General features: G+C 41.0%; 1 protein-coding gene across 1 annotated transcript; it reads left to right on the forward strand.

The window, feature by feature from the left end:
- The first annotated feature begins 10766 nt into the window (after positions 1 to 10766).
- LOC111608187 (oxidation resistance protein 1-like) lies at positions 10767 to 13803 on the forward strand. Its single transcript, XM_023331472.1, has 5 exons — positions 10767 to 10947; positions 11039 to 11134; positions 11425 to 11498; positions 12393 to 12681; positions 12775 to 13803. Exons 1-4 carry the CDS (start codon positions 10867 to 10869, stop codon positions 12526 to 12528), a joined length of 387 nt encoding a protein of 128 aa, XP_023187240.1. The 5' UTR covers positions 10767 to 10866; the 3' UTR covers positions 12529 to 12681; positions 12775 to 13803.
- The last annotated feature ends 3822 nt before the right edge of the window (positions 13804 to 17625 follow it).

Consider the following 17625-nt stretch of genomic DNA (forward strand, 5'->3'; position numbering starts at 1 on the left):
TTTTGAGAATAAAGTCACTTTAATGCAAGGTTGGCACCTTTAATGGACTTTCACTGCAACTTCTAGAGCAACTTTGCATTAAAAGTGTCATAATAGGGGCGTGCTGTGGTGGCTCAGGAGGTTAGCAAGCCCCACGTTTGGAGGCCTTAGTCCTTGACGCGGACGTCGCGGGTTCGACTCCCGGTCCCGATGACCTTTGCCACATGTCTTCCCCCCCTCCTCACCCTCCCTACAGTCGATTAAATATGAGCCACTAGCGCCGCAAAAACTCTTTGGAGAGAAAAATGGAAGAAAAAAAAAGTGTCATAATTATAACATTAAAAGACATTATCTGTCTTTCAATGTTATAATAATGACATTAAAACACATTAAAAGACAAGGACAGAACTGTATTGAATTGAATATATATATATATAATGATGACAATAAAAATATCATTATTTCGACACTTTAATGTCATAATTAAAAGTGTGAGGCCTTTTAATTATGACAATTAAAATGAAAAGGCCTCACACCATTTATATATTAACTTATATATTAATATAGTTAATATAATTAATATATATATATATATAATGACATTAAAAGTGTCATTATATATATATATATATATATATATATATATATAATGACATTAAAATGTCATATATATATATATAGCTTATATATTAATATATATATATATATATTGCTTATATATTAATGTATATAATATATATGACAACATATATATATAAATATATAAGCTATATATATATATATGACACTTTTAATGTCATTATATATATATATTGCGTATATATTAATATATATAATATATGACAAAACATTTATATATATATTAATATAGAAGCTATATATATATAGCTCGCCCTTTTACGTACCGTATGTCCAAAGCGAAAGACTGCAAAAAGAGCAACCAGCGAACCAAACGCTGATTAGGACATTTTAGCGTCGTCAAAAATGTAAGCGGATTATGATCCGTATATACCACAATAGGAGCACCACCACCCAAGTAAACATCAAAGTGCTGCAAAGCCAGAATGAAGGCAAGCATCTCCTTTTCGATCACAGAATAATTTAATTGATGTTTATTAAATTTTCTGGAAAAATAACTGACTGGCTTGTAATTTTCCAGGTCATCCACTTGTGTCAAAACTGCACCTGCACCCACATAGCTGGCATCCACATGGAGCTGAAAAGGAGCATTTAAATGTGGGGCAGCCAAAACCGGAGCACAGCAGAGAAGCTGTTTCACCTGTTCAAACGCACGCTGACAAGAAGGAGCCCAGTGAACCTTGGCATCCTTCGACAGCAAGCTGGTTAATGGAGCTACTACCGAAGAAAAGTTTTTACGAAAACAACGATAATAACCAACCAGACCAAGAAAACGCATGAGATCTTTTTTTGTAACAGGAACAGGAAAGTCCTGTACTGCTTGCACCTTGGCTGCGACTGGGCGCACTTGACCTTGCCCAACTACATGGCCTAGATATGTCACGGTTGCTTTCGCAAACTCACACTTTGCCAGATTAATTGTAAGCCCTGCCCCCACCAAGCGAGTAAACAAGTCGTGAATGCGCTCCATGTGTTGTTCCCAAGTATCAGAATAAATTATTACATCATCCAAATACACCGCGCAACCTGGCATATCACCCACCACATAATTCGTTAATCGCTGAAAAGTAGCGGGTGCATTCCGGAGTCCAAACGGCATAACTGTGTATGAATACAACCCAGAAGGAGTAACAAACGCAGCTAACTCCCGCGCACGTTCTGTCAAAGGAACTTGCCAGTAACCTTTAAGCAAGTCAAACCTGCTAACGAATTTAGCCGAACCAACCTGATCCCTAGTCTTCACGCTTTTTGGCGGCGGGTTGTTATGCACCTTAAACCAGCGGGCCAGAAAGGAAATCATTACAGATCGCCTGACTAGAATCCCCTGGACGTGCTCCAGAGATAACTGTACCAAGACAACGACCAGATGAAGCCCAAAGGAGCCACACCTCTATCTCCTATCAGAGGACCAAAACTGCAAACAGGTGCACACGATCAACACTCAACACACTGATTACAGAAAAAAATCCAAAAACCAAACTCAAACCAAAAACAACAAACTATCCAAGCGCAACCAAGTTCAACTAAGGACGAGCCCCCATTTTGTTACGACCTGACTCGTGAGCCGTAACAAAAGCCAGAGAAACAAGGCCATCAAATAAAGAATATGTTCTTTATTGAACAACCCAAACACATAAACAAAGCCAAACAGCGACAAGCGGGTATCCCCCTCGGTGGTCGACGGCATCTCTGAAGTCAGTGATAACCGGAGAAGTTCTGCAAAAGAAAAGAAATGTCAAACAAACAAAAAATATCCAGAACAGGGTGGCCAGACAGGTAAGGGAAGAGCCACCTCTGTAGAGCCTTGCTGGGTGGAGAAGCCGACTCCCTTTTATAGCGATGACACGCTGGTCCTGGCGAATCCTGGTCCCGCCCACTCTGCTCCGCCTCAGGACAAAACACAATAACTGACGGATCCCTCCACATCAAGTGGAGGGGGACGTCACATATATATAAATATATAAGCTATATACATATATGACATTTTCAATGTCATTATATTTATATATTGCTTATATATTAATATATAATATATATGACATAACATATATATATATATATATATATATATATATATATATATATATATATATATATATATATATATATATATATATATATATTGCGTATATATTAATATATATAATATATATGACAAAACATATATATATATATATATATATATTAATATATACGCAATATATATATATATATATTGCGTATATATTAATATATATATATATATATATATATGTTTTGTCATATATATATAATATATATGACAAAACATATATATATATATATATATATATATATATATATATATATATATATATATATATATATATATAATAATAATAAATTCCCTTCTCACCCACCGCGGGTGGTTCTTATCCTCTGAGCTCGGGTCCTCTACCAGAGGCCTGGGAGCTTGAGGGTTCTGCGCAGTATCTTGGCTGTGCCAAGGACTGCACATTTCTGGACTGAGATGTCTGATGTTGTTCCTGGGATCTGTTGTAGCCATTGGTCCAGTTTGGGGGTGACTGCCCCGAGGGCCCCGATGACCACAGGCACCACTGTGGTCTTCACCTTCCAGGCCCTCTCCAGTTCCTCCCTGAGGCCCTGGTATTTCTCTAGTTTCTCGTGCTCCTTTTTCCTGATGTTGCAGTCGCTTGGTATTGCTACATCTATCACAACGGCTTTCCTCTGTTGTTTATCCACTACGACAATGTCTGGTTGGTTCGCCATTACCATTTTGTCTGTCTGGATCTGGAAGTCCCACAGGATCTTAGCTCTGGCGTTCTCCGCCACCTTTGGGGGTGTTTCCCACTTTGATCCCGGGGTTTCCAGTCCATATTCTGCACAGATGTTTCTGTACACTATGCCTGCAACTTGGTTATGTCGTTCCATGTACGCTTTCCCTGCCAGTATCTTCACCAGGGATATATATATATATCTATATATATATATATATCTATATATATATATATATATATATATATATATATATATATATATATATATATATATATATATATATATATATTAATATATACGCAATATATATATATATATATTGCGTATATATTAATATATATAATATATATGACAAAACATATATATATATATATATATATTAATATATACGCAAGATATATATATATATATACTGTATATATAGAATAGAATAGAATTCAACTTTATTGTCATTGCACTGTCACAAGTACAAGCAACGAGATGTAGTTTGCATGTATCCAGAAGTGCTCTACGAGATATAAATATTTATTTACAGATGTACAAGACTATGTATGTATGGACTATAAGGGGTTATAGCAAGAAATATAGATATTGTGTATAAATATAAATATGGGAGCTATATGCACAGATTATACAGAATATATAAGAATGTTAGGGAATGGATTATAGATAAATAATGGCAGATAAAATTTACAGGTTGTATATGTGTGTGTGTGTGTGAGGATAGTCCATGTGTTATTGTTGTATGAGAGGATAGGGGAGTACAGTCCTTATAGTTTATGTTTTATGTCAGGAGGCGTTCAAAAGCGTGACAGCTGTGGGAAAGAAGCTGTTCCGGTGCCTGGTGGTTCTGGTCCGTAGGCTTCTGTAGCGCCTCCCAGAGGGCAGGAGGGTAAAGAGTGTGTGTGCTGGGTGAGTGGAGTCCTTTGTGATTTTCCCAGCCCTTTTCAAACAATGCTTCCTGTAGATGTCCTTGATGGCAGGGAGCGGTGCCCCGGCGATATACTGGGCAGTTTTCACCACCCTCTGCAGCGCCTGCCGGTCGGAGACAGAGCAGTTCCCGTACCAAGTTGTAATACAGTTGGTGAGGATGCTCTCAATGGTGCAGCGGTAGAAGTTCATGAGGATCTCTGAGGACAGGTGGTTCTTCCTCAGGGTCCTCATGAAGAAGAGGCGCTGATGCGCCTTCTTAATGAGTTTGGAGCAGCTGGTCGTCCAAGTCAGGTCCTCGGAGATGTGGACTCCCAGGAACTTAAAGGTGTCCACACGCTCCACCACTGACCCTTAATGTGGATGGGTGGATGTGGGTCAGCGTTCCTCCTGAAGTCCACGATAAGCTCCTTGGTCTTCTCGGTGTTCAGCTGCAGGTTGTTTTTGTCGCACCACTCAGTCAGACGGTCTACCTCCTCCCTGTAAGCGGCCTCGTCATTATCTCTGATGTGGCCGATCACCGTGGTGTCGCCTGCAAACTTGATGATGGCATTAGAGCCATGGACAGGTCTGTAGTCGTAGGTGAAGAGGGAGTAGAGGAAGGGACTCATCACACAGCCTTGTGGCACTCCGGTGTTTATGATGATGGTGGATGAGAAGTGGTTGTCCAGCCGGACATGTTGAGGTCGACTGGTCAGGAAGTCGAGCAACCAGTTACACATGAGTGGACTGATGCCGAGGTCTGTGAGTTTGGTAATGAGTTGTGATGGGATGACAGTGTTGAATGCTGAACTAAAATCTAAGAACAGCAGTCTGGCGTAAGTGTTCTTACTGTGCAGGTGAGAAAGGACAGAGTGCAGCGCTATGGAGACTGCATCTTCTGTGCTCCTGTTCTGCCTGTATGCAAATTGGTGGGGGTCTAGTGTTGGGGGAAACAGGATCTGAGGTGTGCTAGGACCAGCCGCTCCAAGCACTTGGTAATGATGGGGGTAAGGGCTACCGGGCGGTAGTCATTGAGTCTGGTTGGGTTGGGATTCTTGGGGATTGGGACGATGGAGGTAGACTTGAAGCAGGTCGGTACCACAGCGCGGGCCAGGGACAGGTTGAAGATGTCCATCAGCACTCCTGCCAGCTCCCCAGAGCACGTTCTGAGGACTCGTCCAGGTATGCCATCAGGACCCGCAGCCTTGTGGGGTTTAATCCTGCTCAGAGCCGCTCCTACGTCAGTGGGGAGGAAGTCAGTAGCTATTGGCCTGGGGTGGTAGCTGCTTTGGTTGCAGTTGTGGTATTCCCTCTCTCAAAACGAGCATAGATGTTGTTAAGTTCGTTGAGGAAGGAGACATCAGTAGAAGCGGGGGTGGTATTGGGGTTCTTGTAGTCTGTGAGAATCTGAAGGCCTTGCCACATACGTCGGGGGTTGGCGTTAGAAAAATGATCCTCCACCTTCCTTTTGTAGTGGTGTTTGGCTTTCTTGATTCCCTTCTTCAGCTCAGCCCTGGCTGCACTGTAAGTCTGTGCATCCCATGACCTGAAGGCGATGTTGCGGGCCTTCAGCAGGAGACGAACGTCTTGGTTCATCCAGGGTTTCTGGTTGGGGTACATGGTAATGCGTTTGCAGGTGGTGACATGTTCTATGGTGGTGGAAATATGGTTCAGTACAGATGAGGCGTACTGATCCAAGTCTGTATGGTGGAAAATAGTCCAATCTGTATTCCTGAACCGGTCCTGGAGCACAGCGTCTGAGCCCTCTGGCCACACCTTTACTGTCCTCACGGTAGGTTTCACACGTTGGATGAGTAGTAAGTACCGAGGTGTGAGGAACAGGGAGAGATGGTCTGATTGTCCGATGTTGGGAAGGGGTGTCACACTGTAGGCTCCAGCCAGACTGGAGTAGACATGGTCCAGGGTCTTGTCTCCTCTGGTGTGGCAGGAGACATGTTGGTGGAATCTGGGAAGAACTGTCTTCAAGTTGGAGTGATTGAAATCACCTGCAACAATAAAAGCAGCCTCGGGGTATTTGGTTTGGTGTTTGCTAATAGCCGCAAAGAGTTCTTTCATGGCTAGCTAGGCATTAGCATCCGGGGGGGTGTACACGGCAGTGAGGATGATCAAGGTCAATTCCCTTGGGAGGTAATAAGGTCTGCATTTGACCATTAAAAACTCCACATTCTGTGAGCAGTGACTCTCGGTAGTAGCAGAGTCTGTGCACCAAGCTTTGTTAATATAAATGCACAAACCTCCGCCTCTGGTCTTGCCGGAGTCATCTGCCGTCCTGTCGGCTCGGTGTGTGTGGCGTCCACACACACCGTCCATATGTATATATATACTGTATATATATATATATGACACTTTTAATGTCATTATATATATATATTGCTTATATATTAATATATATAATATATATGACATAATATATATATATATACACTGCTCAAAAAAATAAAGGGAACACTCAAATAACACATCCTAGATCTGAATGAAAGAAATATTCTCATTGAATACTTTGTTCTGTACAAAGTTGAATGTGCTGACAACAAAATCACACAAAAATCATCAATGGAAATCAAATTTATTAACCAATGGAGGCCTGGATTTGGAGCCACACACAAAATTAAAGTGAAATAACACTACACGCTGATCCAACTTTAATGTAATGTCCTTAAAACAAGTCAAAATGAGGCTCAGTATTGTGTGTGGCCTCCACGTGCCTGTATGACCTCCCTACAACGCCTGGGCATGCTCTTGATGAGGTGGCGGATGGTCTCCTGAGGGATCTCCTCCCGGACCTGGACTAAAGCATCCGCCAACTCCTGGACAGTCTGTGGTGCAACGTGACGTTGGTGGATGGAGCGAGACATGATGTCCCAGATGTGCTCAATCGGCTTCAGGTCTGGGGAACGGGCTGGCCAGTCCATAGCTTCAATGCCTTCATCTTGCAGGAACTGCTGACACACTCCAGCCACATGAGGTCTAGCATTGTCCTGCATTAGGAGGAACCCAGGGCCAACCGCACCAGCATATGGTCTCACAAGGGGTCTGAGGATCTCATCTCGGTACCTAATGGCAGTCAGGCTACCTCTGGTGAGCACATGGAGGGCTGTGCGGCCCTCCAAAGAAATGCCACCCCACACCATTACTGACCCACTGCCAAACCGGTCATGCTGAAGGATGTTGCAGGCAGCAGACCGCTCTCCACAGCGTCTCCAGACTCTGTCACGTCTGTCACATGTGCTCAGTGTGAACCTGCTTTCATCTGTGAAGAGCACAAGGCGCCAGTGGCGAATTTGCCGATCCTGGTGTTCTCTGGCAAATGCCAAGCGTCCTGCACGGTGTTGGGCTGTGAGCACAACCCCCATCTGTGGACGTCGGGCCCTCATACCATCCTCATGGAGTCGGTTTCTAACCGTTTGTGCAGACACATGCACATTTGTGGCCTGCTGGAGATCATTTTGCAGGGCTCTGGCAGTGCTCCTCCTGTTCCTTCTTGCACAAAGGCGGAGGTAGCGGTCCTGCTGCTGGGTTGTTGCCCTTCTACGGCCTCCTCCACGTCTCCTGGTGTACTGGCCTGTCTCCTGGTAGCGCCTCCAGCCTCTGGACACTACGCTGACAGACACAGCAAACCTTCTTGCCACAGCTCGCATTGATGTGCCATCCTGGATGAGCTGCACTACCTGAGCCACTTGTGTGGGTTGTGGAGTCCGTCTCATGCTACCACGAGTGTGAAAGCACCACCAACATTCAAAACTGACCAAAACATCAGCCAGACAGCATAGGTACTGAGAAGTGGTCTGTGGTCCCAACTGCAGAACCACTCCTTTATTGAGTGTGTCTTGCTAATTGCCAATAATTTCCACCTGTTGTCTATTTCATTTGCACAGTTATATTGTGTTCTTTAAGTGTTCCCTTTATTTTTTTGAGCAGTGTATATGTATATATATATATATATATATATATATATATATCATGACATTAAAAGTGTCATTATTATGACACTTTTAATGTCATAATTAAAAGTGTGAGGCCTTTTAATTATGACAATTAAAATGCCTCACATCTTATATATATTAATTTCCCAAATCTCACTGGAGTCACTTAAATAATGTCCAACTAAATAACAGAACAGAATGTTAGGATGTTTCTGTGTGAACAGAAAGGTGTTTGGTACTGAAACTATGACAGGCCCACTTCATGAACTGTGAACTGAAATAGTAAAACTCGACTCATCATGTCTACTTTTCCATAGATGGACAAACATTTTTGTTAAAAAGGCCAACAGCCACATAATGTTCAAATAAAAATAAGGGTAAATAAATTTCTAAGTATGATTTTCAAATTCTACCTTGATAATAAACTGGTTTTAGGTTTATTAATCCTATGAATTTAGGAAAATGTTCTTCAAATGACTTTAAGGCCTCTAAATTGTGTCAAATTTTGTCATTAAGTCATACTTTAAGTCATGTACATATAATGTTTTTTCCTCGTGAAACTTTTCTGTCAGGCAAAGGTTTAAGCCGTACTCAGACATTTTTGTTCTGCTGGCTGTGAGTAGAAGTAGCTGAGGCTAACGCTAACTTACTGCTAACATGTCCTTGCTAGCAAGTTTGGCAGGTAGTTTTTTGCATCCTATGATAGGTAAATTTGCACTTGCCTATCATGGGTAAGTGCAAATTTATCGCCAGCCCACTGAAATTTGTGCATTTCTGTAGCGCTCTAGGTTTTAAATTCCATTCATAAAACCTAAAAGGTCTCAAATCATTTTAAATCCAAGTTGGCGACGCCTGCAGAAAGCATTGATTCCTGTGGCAGCAATCAGACTTCTGAGTGAATGGCTTATAAGCCCAAGGAAACCTGCATATGCATAAGAATGTTTTGAGTTTTCTTCTGCTTTCATTTGTTTGCATCACGATGTTAACATTATAGAATAACAAAATGGAGAAGAATAAAAAGCAGAAGAAAGTTGACTTCACACAGCAGAACACCGTTTACGGAACTAATGCTGCCGACCGTGAATCGTTTTTAAAGTTATTCACTAACAGTATCATCACAAGATCATGACAAGATGAAGGAAGCTGAAAGAAACAACGCAACTAATAGCAAAGGCCTTATGTTAAACAGTTTTATTTTATTTAATTGTCCTGGGGCAGAATTATGATGCACGTCTCACGTCAATGACATAAAATATGTGCAGCATTTGGACAAAACCATGGAATGTCCGTCGCATTTGCCTGAACAAACACTCTTAACATGCTCCATGTTCTATGGAAGAGAATGGCCTAGTCAAAGTCCAACTGAGAGACTGTGGCAGAAAAAAAGGAAATCATTTAAACTTTACCTTAAGCTATTATAAAAAAAATTGCATTGGACCACAAAAACTTCAAATAAAATACATGTAAGTTTGTAAAACGATAAAATGTGAAAACCTTGTTCTTCAGTCAGCTGTGTTTCATCGTTGTGTTTGGGGAATAGATGCTGCAACATCTGTACTTCTACAAATCCAGCTGCTGTTGGCGGCTTAGTGACGACATTCAGCAGGAACACCTTCACCTAACCAGTCCTTACATAGACACACTAAAGAACCTGGCTAATTACTTGGTGAAGCAAATGTAGATGCAACTATATAAGCAGATTAGTGTTTTTGAATGGTAAATGATCAAAGCGGTCTGTGTACATAAAACTGCCCATAGACTGGCAAATCTCTTGAGCCGTTTAAGATTAAAAACTGTAACAATATTTCCACTCTGTAGTTGGGATGCAGAGTGGGAGGCAGACTCACCCAGTTTCTCCACTTTCAATACCGATACAGATATCTGAGGTTTAATATCGGTGATACCGATCTTGTTGAATTAGATTAAAATACCTGGGTTTTTTCTTCTTTTTAAACACAGACATACATTTACTGAATTACATATTTATTAGATTAACACCAATAGCTTCACAACCTTAGTCAAATAACTTCAATGTGTTCAGCAATAAGGAGAATAACAGCCAGTATAAAATAAGTAATAATAAAACTGACAAAAACAATAGTTTGACTACTTTGATGAAACATGTAAAAATCAACATTTCTTCTAAACGGTTCAGAAATTATTAGGAATTCTAAATATAATGTAGCATTATAGCATGACGCCGCTCAGAGCACAAAGTATAGAATTAGACTGAACAGATCTGCCCTTATGGATCAGGCACATTGCCACCGATGCCTCAACTATATATTTTTTTCAGTATCCAGGCCAATACAGATATTAATATCAGATCGGTTCATCATCAAGGCCTGCTCCTCTTCCTCCTCTAGTGGCTGAGCTCCACATTTTGAGCTAAGCTGTTACTCTGCTTTAAACTCCAGACGGTGTTAAAATGTCACCACACATGTAATTGAGCATTGGTGGCTGTGGCCTTTTCACTGCTTCGGTGTCTTTTCCTTTTCTTTTTTTTTCCGTCACGATTCCTTCATCATCGCTGTGTGTTCCACACACACACATACACACACAGCTTGCCAGGAATCTCCCCCCACGGACCATCGGTTACCCCTGGACGCTGGCGTTTGGCACGTCAAAGCACGGCATGAGCATTAAGACACTGTACAGAGCCATGCAGGGCCAGGACACGCCGGTCCTGCTGGTCATTAAGGACAGCGACGGTCAGGTGAGCAGAAAAGCTGTGCTGCTGTACAGCGTATTAATATTTCTGATCCGTTTCTGCCTCTGCTCACAGTCTCCTCTGTGTGTTTTCTCAGGTATTTGGTGCACTTGCATCTGAACCCTTTAAAGTCAGCGATGGCTTTTACGGCACAGGAGAGACCTTCCTCTTTACCTTCAATCCAGAGTTTGAGGTACGGCGTCGAGTCAGTGTCATGCTCTGTCACATTAGAAAAGATTTTGCCCCTTTTTAAAAGTTATTCAGAGGAACCGGAGGTTTGATTTGTAACAATAAAGGGAGTCGGGTAGACTTCCTGAAATGAAAAAGTATCAGCAAAGGACAAATGCAAAACCTTTTATGTTCTTTTTCTAAATCCTAGCTCTTTTCGTTCACCAATGAGAGCTGTTCTCTTCTAAATCTTGATTTGTTCTTCTGCATGTGATTGCAGCTAAAACAACAGCTGAACACCTGCTCTGTTCACAGGTATACAAATGGACAGGTGACAACATGTTTTTCATTAAAGGAGACATGGACTCTTTGGCTTTTGGTGGAGGAAGGTAAGCCAGAAACCAGATGATCTGAACTATTGGAACTGAATATGATCTCGTTCTCGCCTCCCACAGTGGCCTCTGTCAGCAAGGGTGTTTTTGGGTTTGTTTTGTTTTTTCCACTATTGCACTGCCTGGGTTTTCAATAGTTCAGAGTGAAGTCACCACTGCCATCATGTTGGAAAAATGTGTTTTCTTATTTGGACTTAGAATTCAGGGCAACTCACAGAAGGAAAAGCAAGTTTTTGAAAAAAAAATTGTTATTTCTAATTTGTTTTTAAGGAAATGAGGTGAGAAAAAATGCATTAATATTGACTTTGCTATGAAAAAAAATGTAATTTTATTTTTAAGCCCAGGACTGCTATATTTTTCACCCAATTCTCCATTTTTATAAGTCATTGAAGCTATTTAGAGCATATTTATTCCACCCTCAGAGGAACTAAGACCTAAAATGAGTTAACATTCATCACCATTATGAGTGAATGTAGATGTGGCTGATATGGACTTAAGAGTTTTGTCATGATATTTTGTGGTACTGTAATGAGTACCACAAAATATCACTTCAAACATGAGTCTGGCAGCTGATTGGCTGGTTGATAATTACGATTAAAAACTATTTCTTACTACTGTTTTTAGCTGTATGGCTGTAAGACACAGCAATCATAGCTCCACAAACACAAAAACATAAATTTCATATCATGATTTATCCCAATAACTGATAAACAGTACGATAAATGTTCATCCCTAAGCGAATGAAACCTCCTAACCGGAATTATAGCTTAGATTTACCACATCTCTTCTACAGAAATGAACCTGAGTAATGGCAGTAGCATCCAGCGGTATAAAATGCCTCCTGTGTGTGTGTGTGTGTGTGTGTGTGTGCGTGTGTTTGTTCTGTTCCAGCGGTGAGTTCGGCCTGTGGCTGGACGGAGACCTGTACCACGGCCGGAGCCACTCCTGTAAAACCTTTGGGAACCCAATGCTCTCCAAGAAGGAGGATTTCTATGTGCAGGACATCGAGGTGTGGGCTTTTGAATAACAAACCTGCTGCAACACAGGGAAAAAAAACAAGTCCTACACACAGGACCAAACCCAGGGAGCGGTCCTCCTTCAGAACAGTGGCAACATCCCAAACCTAACTGCACACCACCAGGTGCTCCCCTGTCTGGAGGCCAGATACTGGATGCTTGTTGTGCGTTAACTACTGCAGTTATTAAGGAGCTTTGTTTTATTTTCTTTTGTTTTTCTTTGTGAAAAATAAACCTGTGTGTGTATCTTATTGCAGCCCTGTGCGGCGTCTTTGCAGAGTAGGGAGAGTACGAGGAGAAATGCAAGGGAAGCAGGGTAGGGACCGCGCGGTCACTAAGGCCAACTGGACTTCCTGAGGCTGAGGTTTGGGACTGCTGCAAGAAAGGAAAGCTGCCCCACCTGGTGCAAATAGTGCATCAGAACTCTGAAGAACCTCAAGGAATCCCCCCTCCCACATCACCACACCACCACCACCAACTTCTGGGATCCCAGCTAGAACTCCAACTCACTGTGCTGTCGGCCGTTACGGAGAGAGACTCAGTCGGAGGAAACCGAACACATTCCATTTCTCTTGATCGTGGAGTGTCAAAAGTGGTGATTTGTGGTGAACTTACAAAAACAAAAAACAAGAAAAAAAACCCACGTCCGCATCCGGAACCGATGACGTTAAACGAGCGAATACGTGCTGTGTGTGTAGGTGAAAGGGGGAGGAGTGAGTTTGTCCTCCCCTCCCTCCTCCCTTGAGGCTTAACTTATTGAGTATCGTGTGTCGTAGTCCTGTCGTTCACTGTCCATAGCACACCGTCTGAAAGCACATAGCTATAACCAGACCACCCGTCGTCGTAGCGTTCCGTTCAGTGGGTGTACGTGTGAGTCCAGCTGCCGGCCGGACGCTGGCTCTACTGTTTCGTAGACAGTAACGTGTTGCAATAGATTTGTGGAATATGCAAATAAACTGTCCTGTGACCTCAACTAACCCCGCCGGGCGGCGACTCTTTGGCCGCCGTTTGGAGAAAGAGAGAGAGGAACGTGTAAAGCTTTTACGTCTTGATACACATAATTGCTTCTCTGGGTTTCATTTGAAGGCCTGAGATGTGGTTACCTGTTTTACATGCATATATGACAATTATATATTGTATATATGATTATATAACTTTATATAATCATATATATTTTGCTGTTGAGTGTGACAGTGATATATTTGTGCTGATATTTCAGCTGTTACTATATATTGTATATTACCCTGTAAATTAATGGTAAAATAGTAGATTTGTTGCAATATATATATATATATATATATATATATATATATATATATATATATATATATATATATATATATATATATAAATACATTATGCTATATAAATATATATATATATATAAAATAAAGTGTGAATCAATGGGTTGCTTTTAGCACTTTAATCTGGTTCAAAAGCGTCAAGGCCAGGTTCTTAGATTAGGGTTTTCCTGTAAAGGTAAGTTGTTTCTCAGCCTTTAGCACATTTAGCAGCTATTTTTGCAGTTTCAAGGCGAATGAGTGCAGGTTTCTGCCTCTAACTGTATGAAGCTGGTGGAAGTTTATCCTAAAGGACTTTAGTTACATCTGTAAATTGACGACTTGACGCCCATGCTTGACGTAATTTTGAGAAGCAAATGTATTTTTTTCTTCCTCTTGACAATTATTTGCCAATTGCGTTGGCATATAATACGAGATTCGTATCACGTCTAAGATAAGTATCGCGCTATAACGTGATGGCACTCTAAATATTTTTTTTCCTGTGTGATAGCAATGCGCTTCCATACAAATCAAACCAAAATTAATACTGTTCCATCTGAGGACAGTCGGCAATAAAACCCACTTCCGTTTTTCAGTTGAATGTGTTTGGCTCATTTGTCTACACTGGGCCACACATATATACTAGCATGAACAGCAGCACACGCCTAATAGGATTAAAGATAAAAAAGTGTGTAACACCCCCAGCCCCAAATGAAGGATTGTGGCTTTACTGATGAACAGTGAGGTTTATTGGAAAGTAAACCCTGAGTTTCATTGTAAAAGCTGTATGCACAAACACACACACACACACACACACACACACACAAAGGACAGTGTAAGCTACAAAAACACAAACAGAACATTTCAACTAAAAATAATATTCACCTCTAAAAATATCAACTCTAATTCAAAACTATGCCCTAGTGTTTATATACAACAAATTCACAATTTCAATCGATTACAAAATTAGAACCGTCCTTATTTACATAACAAACAAACCTTGTGCCTCTATCAAGGTGTTCGCTAATAACTTGACACATTTTAACACATTGTTGTAACTTGTCTTCTGCTCCTTTCTGTCGTTAAGCTGCCATTTTACAAAATATATAGAGCAAAAATAAAAATAAAATAACATCAAATCAAAAACTGGAAGTCATATGTTATACAAAATAAAACGAGATAAAGGAAAAAAGGCCTTAAGATGTCTAAATGAGAAACGGCCACAGTTTAACCTGAGTTCATCAAACACTTTTCCTCACAAAAACCTCTTTTGATGAGGAAAACACTGTTGAGCAGATTCAATGGGAAACCAGGTGATTGTGTTTTGCACATTGTTAAGCCCATATCAATTACAGCCACATTGGCAGAAACTAGTCTAAATGGTTGGGAAAAGTTTCATTTGTCTTAATATGAACGAATTTATTTGGAAATGTTTTAATGGTTTGAAACATCTCCTTTACTAGAAGGTGGGAATCACTTCAGAGCTTTTCCTGGTTACCATAGCAATAGCAACTAATGCTACACTTCTACCTGGCTGATGATGTCACTAGGATCAGATGCTTTGTGTCATAGATCTATGACATCAGCTCTGAAACCTCTTAAATAGTTTGTCACTTGTGTTCTAGAGCCAGACCTGCAGAACCCAGCGGATTTATAGTTAATTGTTCTCTCATCATTGTTAGACAGAAACGGAAGATGGATTCCCGTCGATTACCTAAGATTATTAATCCTTTGCTACGGACAAGACAGAGGACTGAACCAAATGAAGAACCGAACCGACTTCGAGAACAGGAAGAATCATTAAACACCTATGTTTCTTACTGGTCTATATATACTAACGATACGGAAAAACTGCTGAGCCAAAGAGCTCCCTACGCGTCCACAGCTGATTACAACGAGGTTTCTGGAAAAGACAAACGGTTTAAAAAGCCTTTAAAAGTAAAAGAAATGGCTAAGCGGGAGTCAAATGAAGGCTTTCCGCCTATATTTCAAAACACGCGTCCTGAAAAGGTTCCATCTCAACAGGATTGCAAGAAAATTGTTTATGACAAACTGGAGGAAATAAAGAAAAAAGAAACTGCTAGTTACATCCTTTTGGAGGAAAAGCGTCGTGCAGAGAGGGCCAAGCAGCAGTTACAGCAAAAGTTACAAGAGGAACAAGAGAGGGAGAAGAAAGATAAAATGAAACAGATTTTGACTGATACATGGGACACCCAGGTTCAATATAAAAAGCAGAAAGACATGGAAAAGGCTGAAATTGAAAGGCACCAAATGGCTGCCATAATGGAAGCGGACAGGTTGTGTCAAATTGAGGACATTGAGACGAGGAGACACAAGAAGGAGAAAGACAGAAAATTCTTCAAACAGGACGAGACTGAACAAAACTCTGAAGCCAAAGTCACAATGCAGATACATGAGAAATTTAGTGATAAAAAGAAAGATGTTCAGTCTGAATCAACCTGTCCAAAACATTTGAGCGAGAAAAGGCTTCGTGAAAAGTATAATTCTCTAGAGGATTGTAAGAAGGTTGTGTTTGAAAATCTGGATTGTATAAAAAGGAAGGAAGCTGCCAACTTTGTTATTTTGGATGAAAAGCGTTGCAAAGAGAGGGCCAAGCAGCAGCTACGGCAGAAGTTTGAAGAGCAACAAGAGAGGGAGAAGAAAGTCAATTTAAAAAAGTCTCTGGCCGAAACATTGGATTCTCAAATTGAAAGTAAAGAACAGAAGAAGAAGGACAGAGTTGAAATTGAAAGGCAACAAATGGCTGCCATAATGCAGTCAGATAGACTGGATCAAAATGAAGAAATGGAAATGAAGAGACAGAAGAAAGAGAAAAGTCAGAATTTTTTGAGACATAATGAGACTCAACTTAACAAAAAAGAGCAAAAGAAATCTATTGATGACAGTTTAAATGATATATTAAAGACAGAAACAGATTATGATGTTATTTTACAAAATAAGCAATGCAACAAGATGGCCAAGGATGAAGTTGCCAAATTATCACATCAAATACAGCAGCAGGAGAAAACTCCGAAGCAAAAACCTCTGGCTGATGAATTGGCTGCTAGACATCAGTACAAACAGACAAAGAAGGCTGAAATGGACAGGAATGAAAGGAAAGGGGTTCTTCCTGGATATCGAGGTGAGGAAATTGGAGCCAGGAGACAGAAGAAGGAGGTTCAGCAGAAGCTGCAGGACAACGTTAGTGAGCAAGGAAGAACTGTTCTTTATCAATCGGTTGTTCCAGATAATGACAGTGACATTGATGACAAGGACAGGAGTCGTGAAATACGTCAACAAATAGTGTACAACCAACTGTCCCTAATAAAGAAGAAAGAAGACGCAAAAAGGACAATTATGGAAGACAGGTCATTGAAAGAAATGAAACATCGGGAAGCTGCAGAGCAGAAGCTTGAAAAACTGGCGAAAGAGAAAAAAGCTGCAGCTACCAAGTCTCTGACCGACTCGTGGGATTATCAGATACGGCGTAAACAGCAGGAGAAGAAGGAACGTCGTGAGGCTGAGAGGAAAGACATGTTATCCTTAATTGAGTTAGAGAGAGTGTGTGGAGGTGAAAGTATTAAAAGTATCCATCTTGACAAATGCAAACAGCCTGTTTATGACAACGTTAAGGAGACTCTGCCAGCAGCAAGACCAGAGAGAAGTTGCTCCAAGTCCTGTGAGGGAAGAACGACGTATTCTGATAAACATGATGAAGGAAAGATCAGCAAGGTTTGCAGACCTTCACTGAGCAGTCAGAAAGTTACCAATACCAATACTGTCAAACTTCCCTCACTGAACTCCAAACCTGTGCACTTCTCTGAGAAT

Source organism: Xiphophorus maculatus, chromosome 3 (genome assembly GCF_002775205.1).
Source record: "Xiphophorus maculatus strain JP 163 A chromosome 3, X_maculatus-5.0-male, whole genome shotgun sequence".
In the NCBI taxonomy this organism is placed as follows: domain Eukaryota; kingdom Metazoa; phylum Chordata; class Actinopteri; order Cyprinodontiformes; family Poeciliidae; genus Xiphophorus; species Xiphophorus maculatus.

Bases quoted from the DNA above. Each gene is read 5' to 3' on its own strand.
- LOC111608187 (XM_023331472.1), top strand. From the start codon at position 10,867: ATGAGCATTAAGACACTGTACAGAGCCATGCAGGGCCAGGACACGCCG. The intron at 10,948-11,038 runs GTGAGCAGAAAA...GTGTTTTCTCAG, and splicing joins TTAAGGACAGCGACGGTCAG to GTATTTGGTGCACTTGCATC. The intron at 11,135-11,424 runs GTACGGCGTCGA...CTCTGTTCACAG, and splicing joins CCTTCAATCCAGAGTTTGAG to GTATACAAATGGACAGGTGA.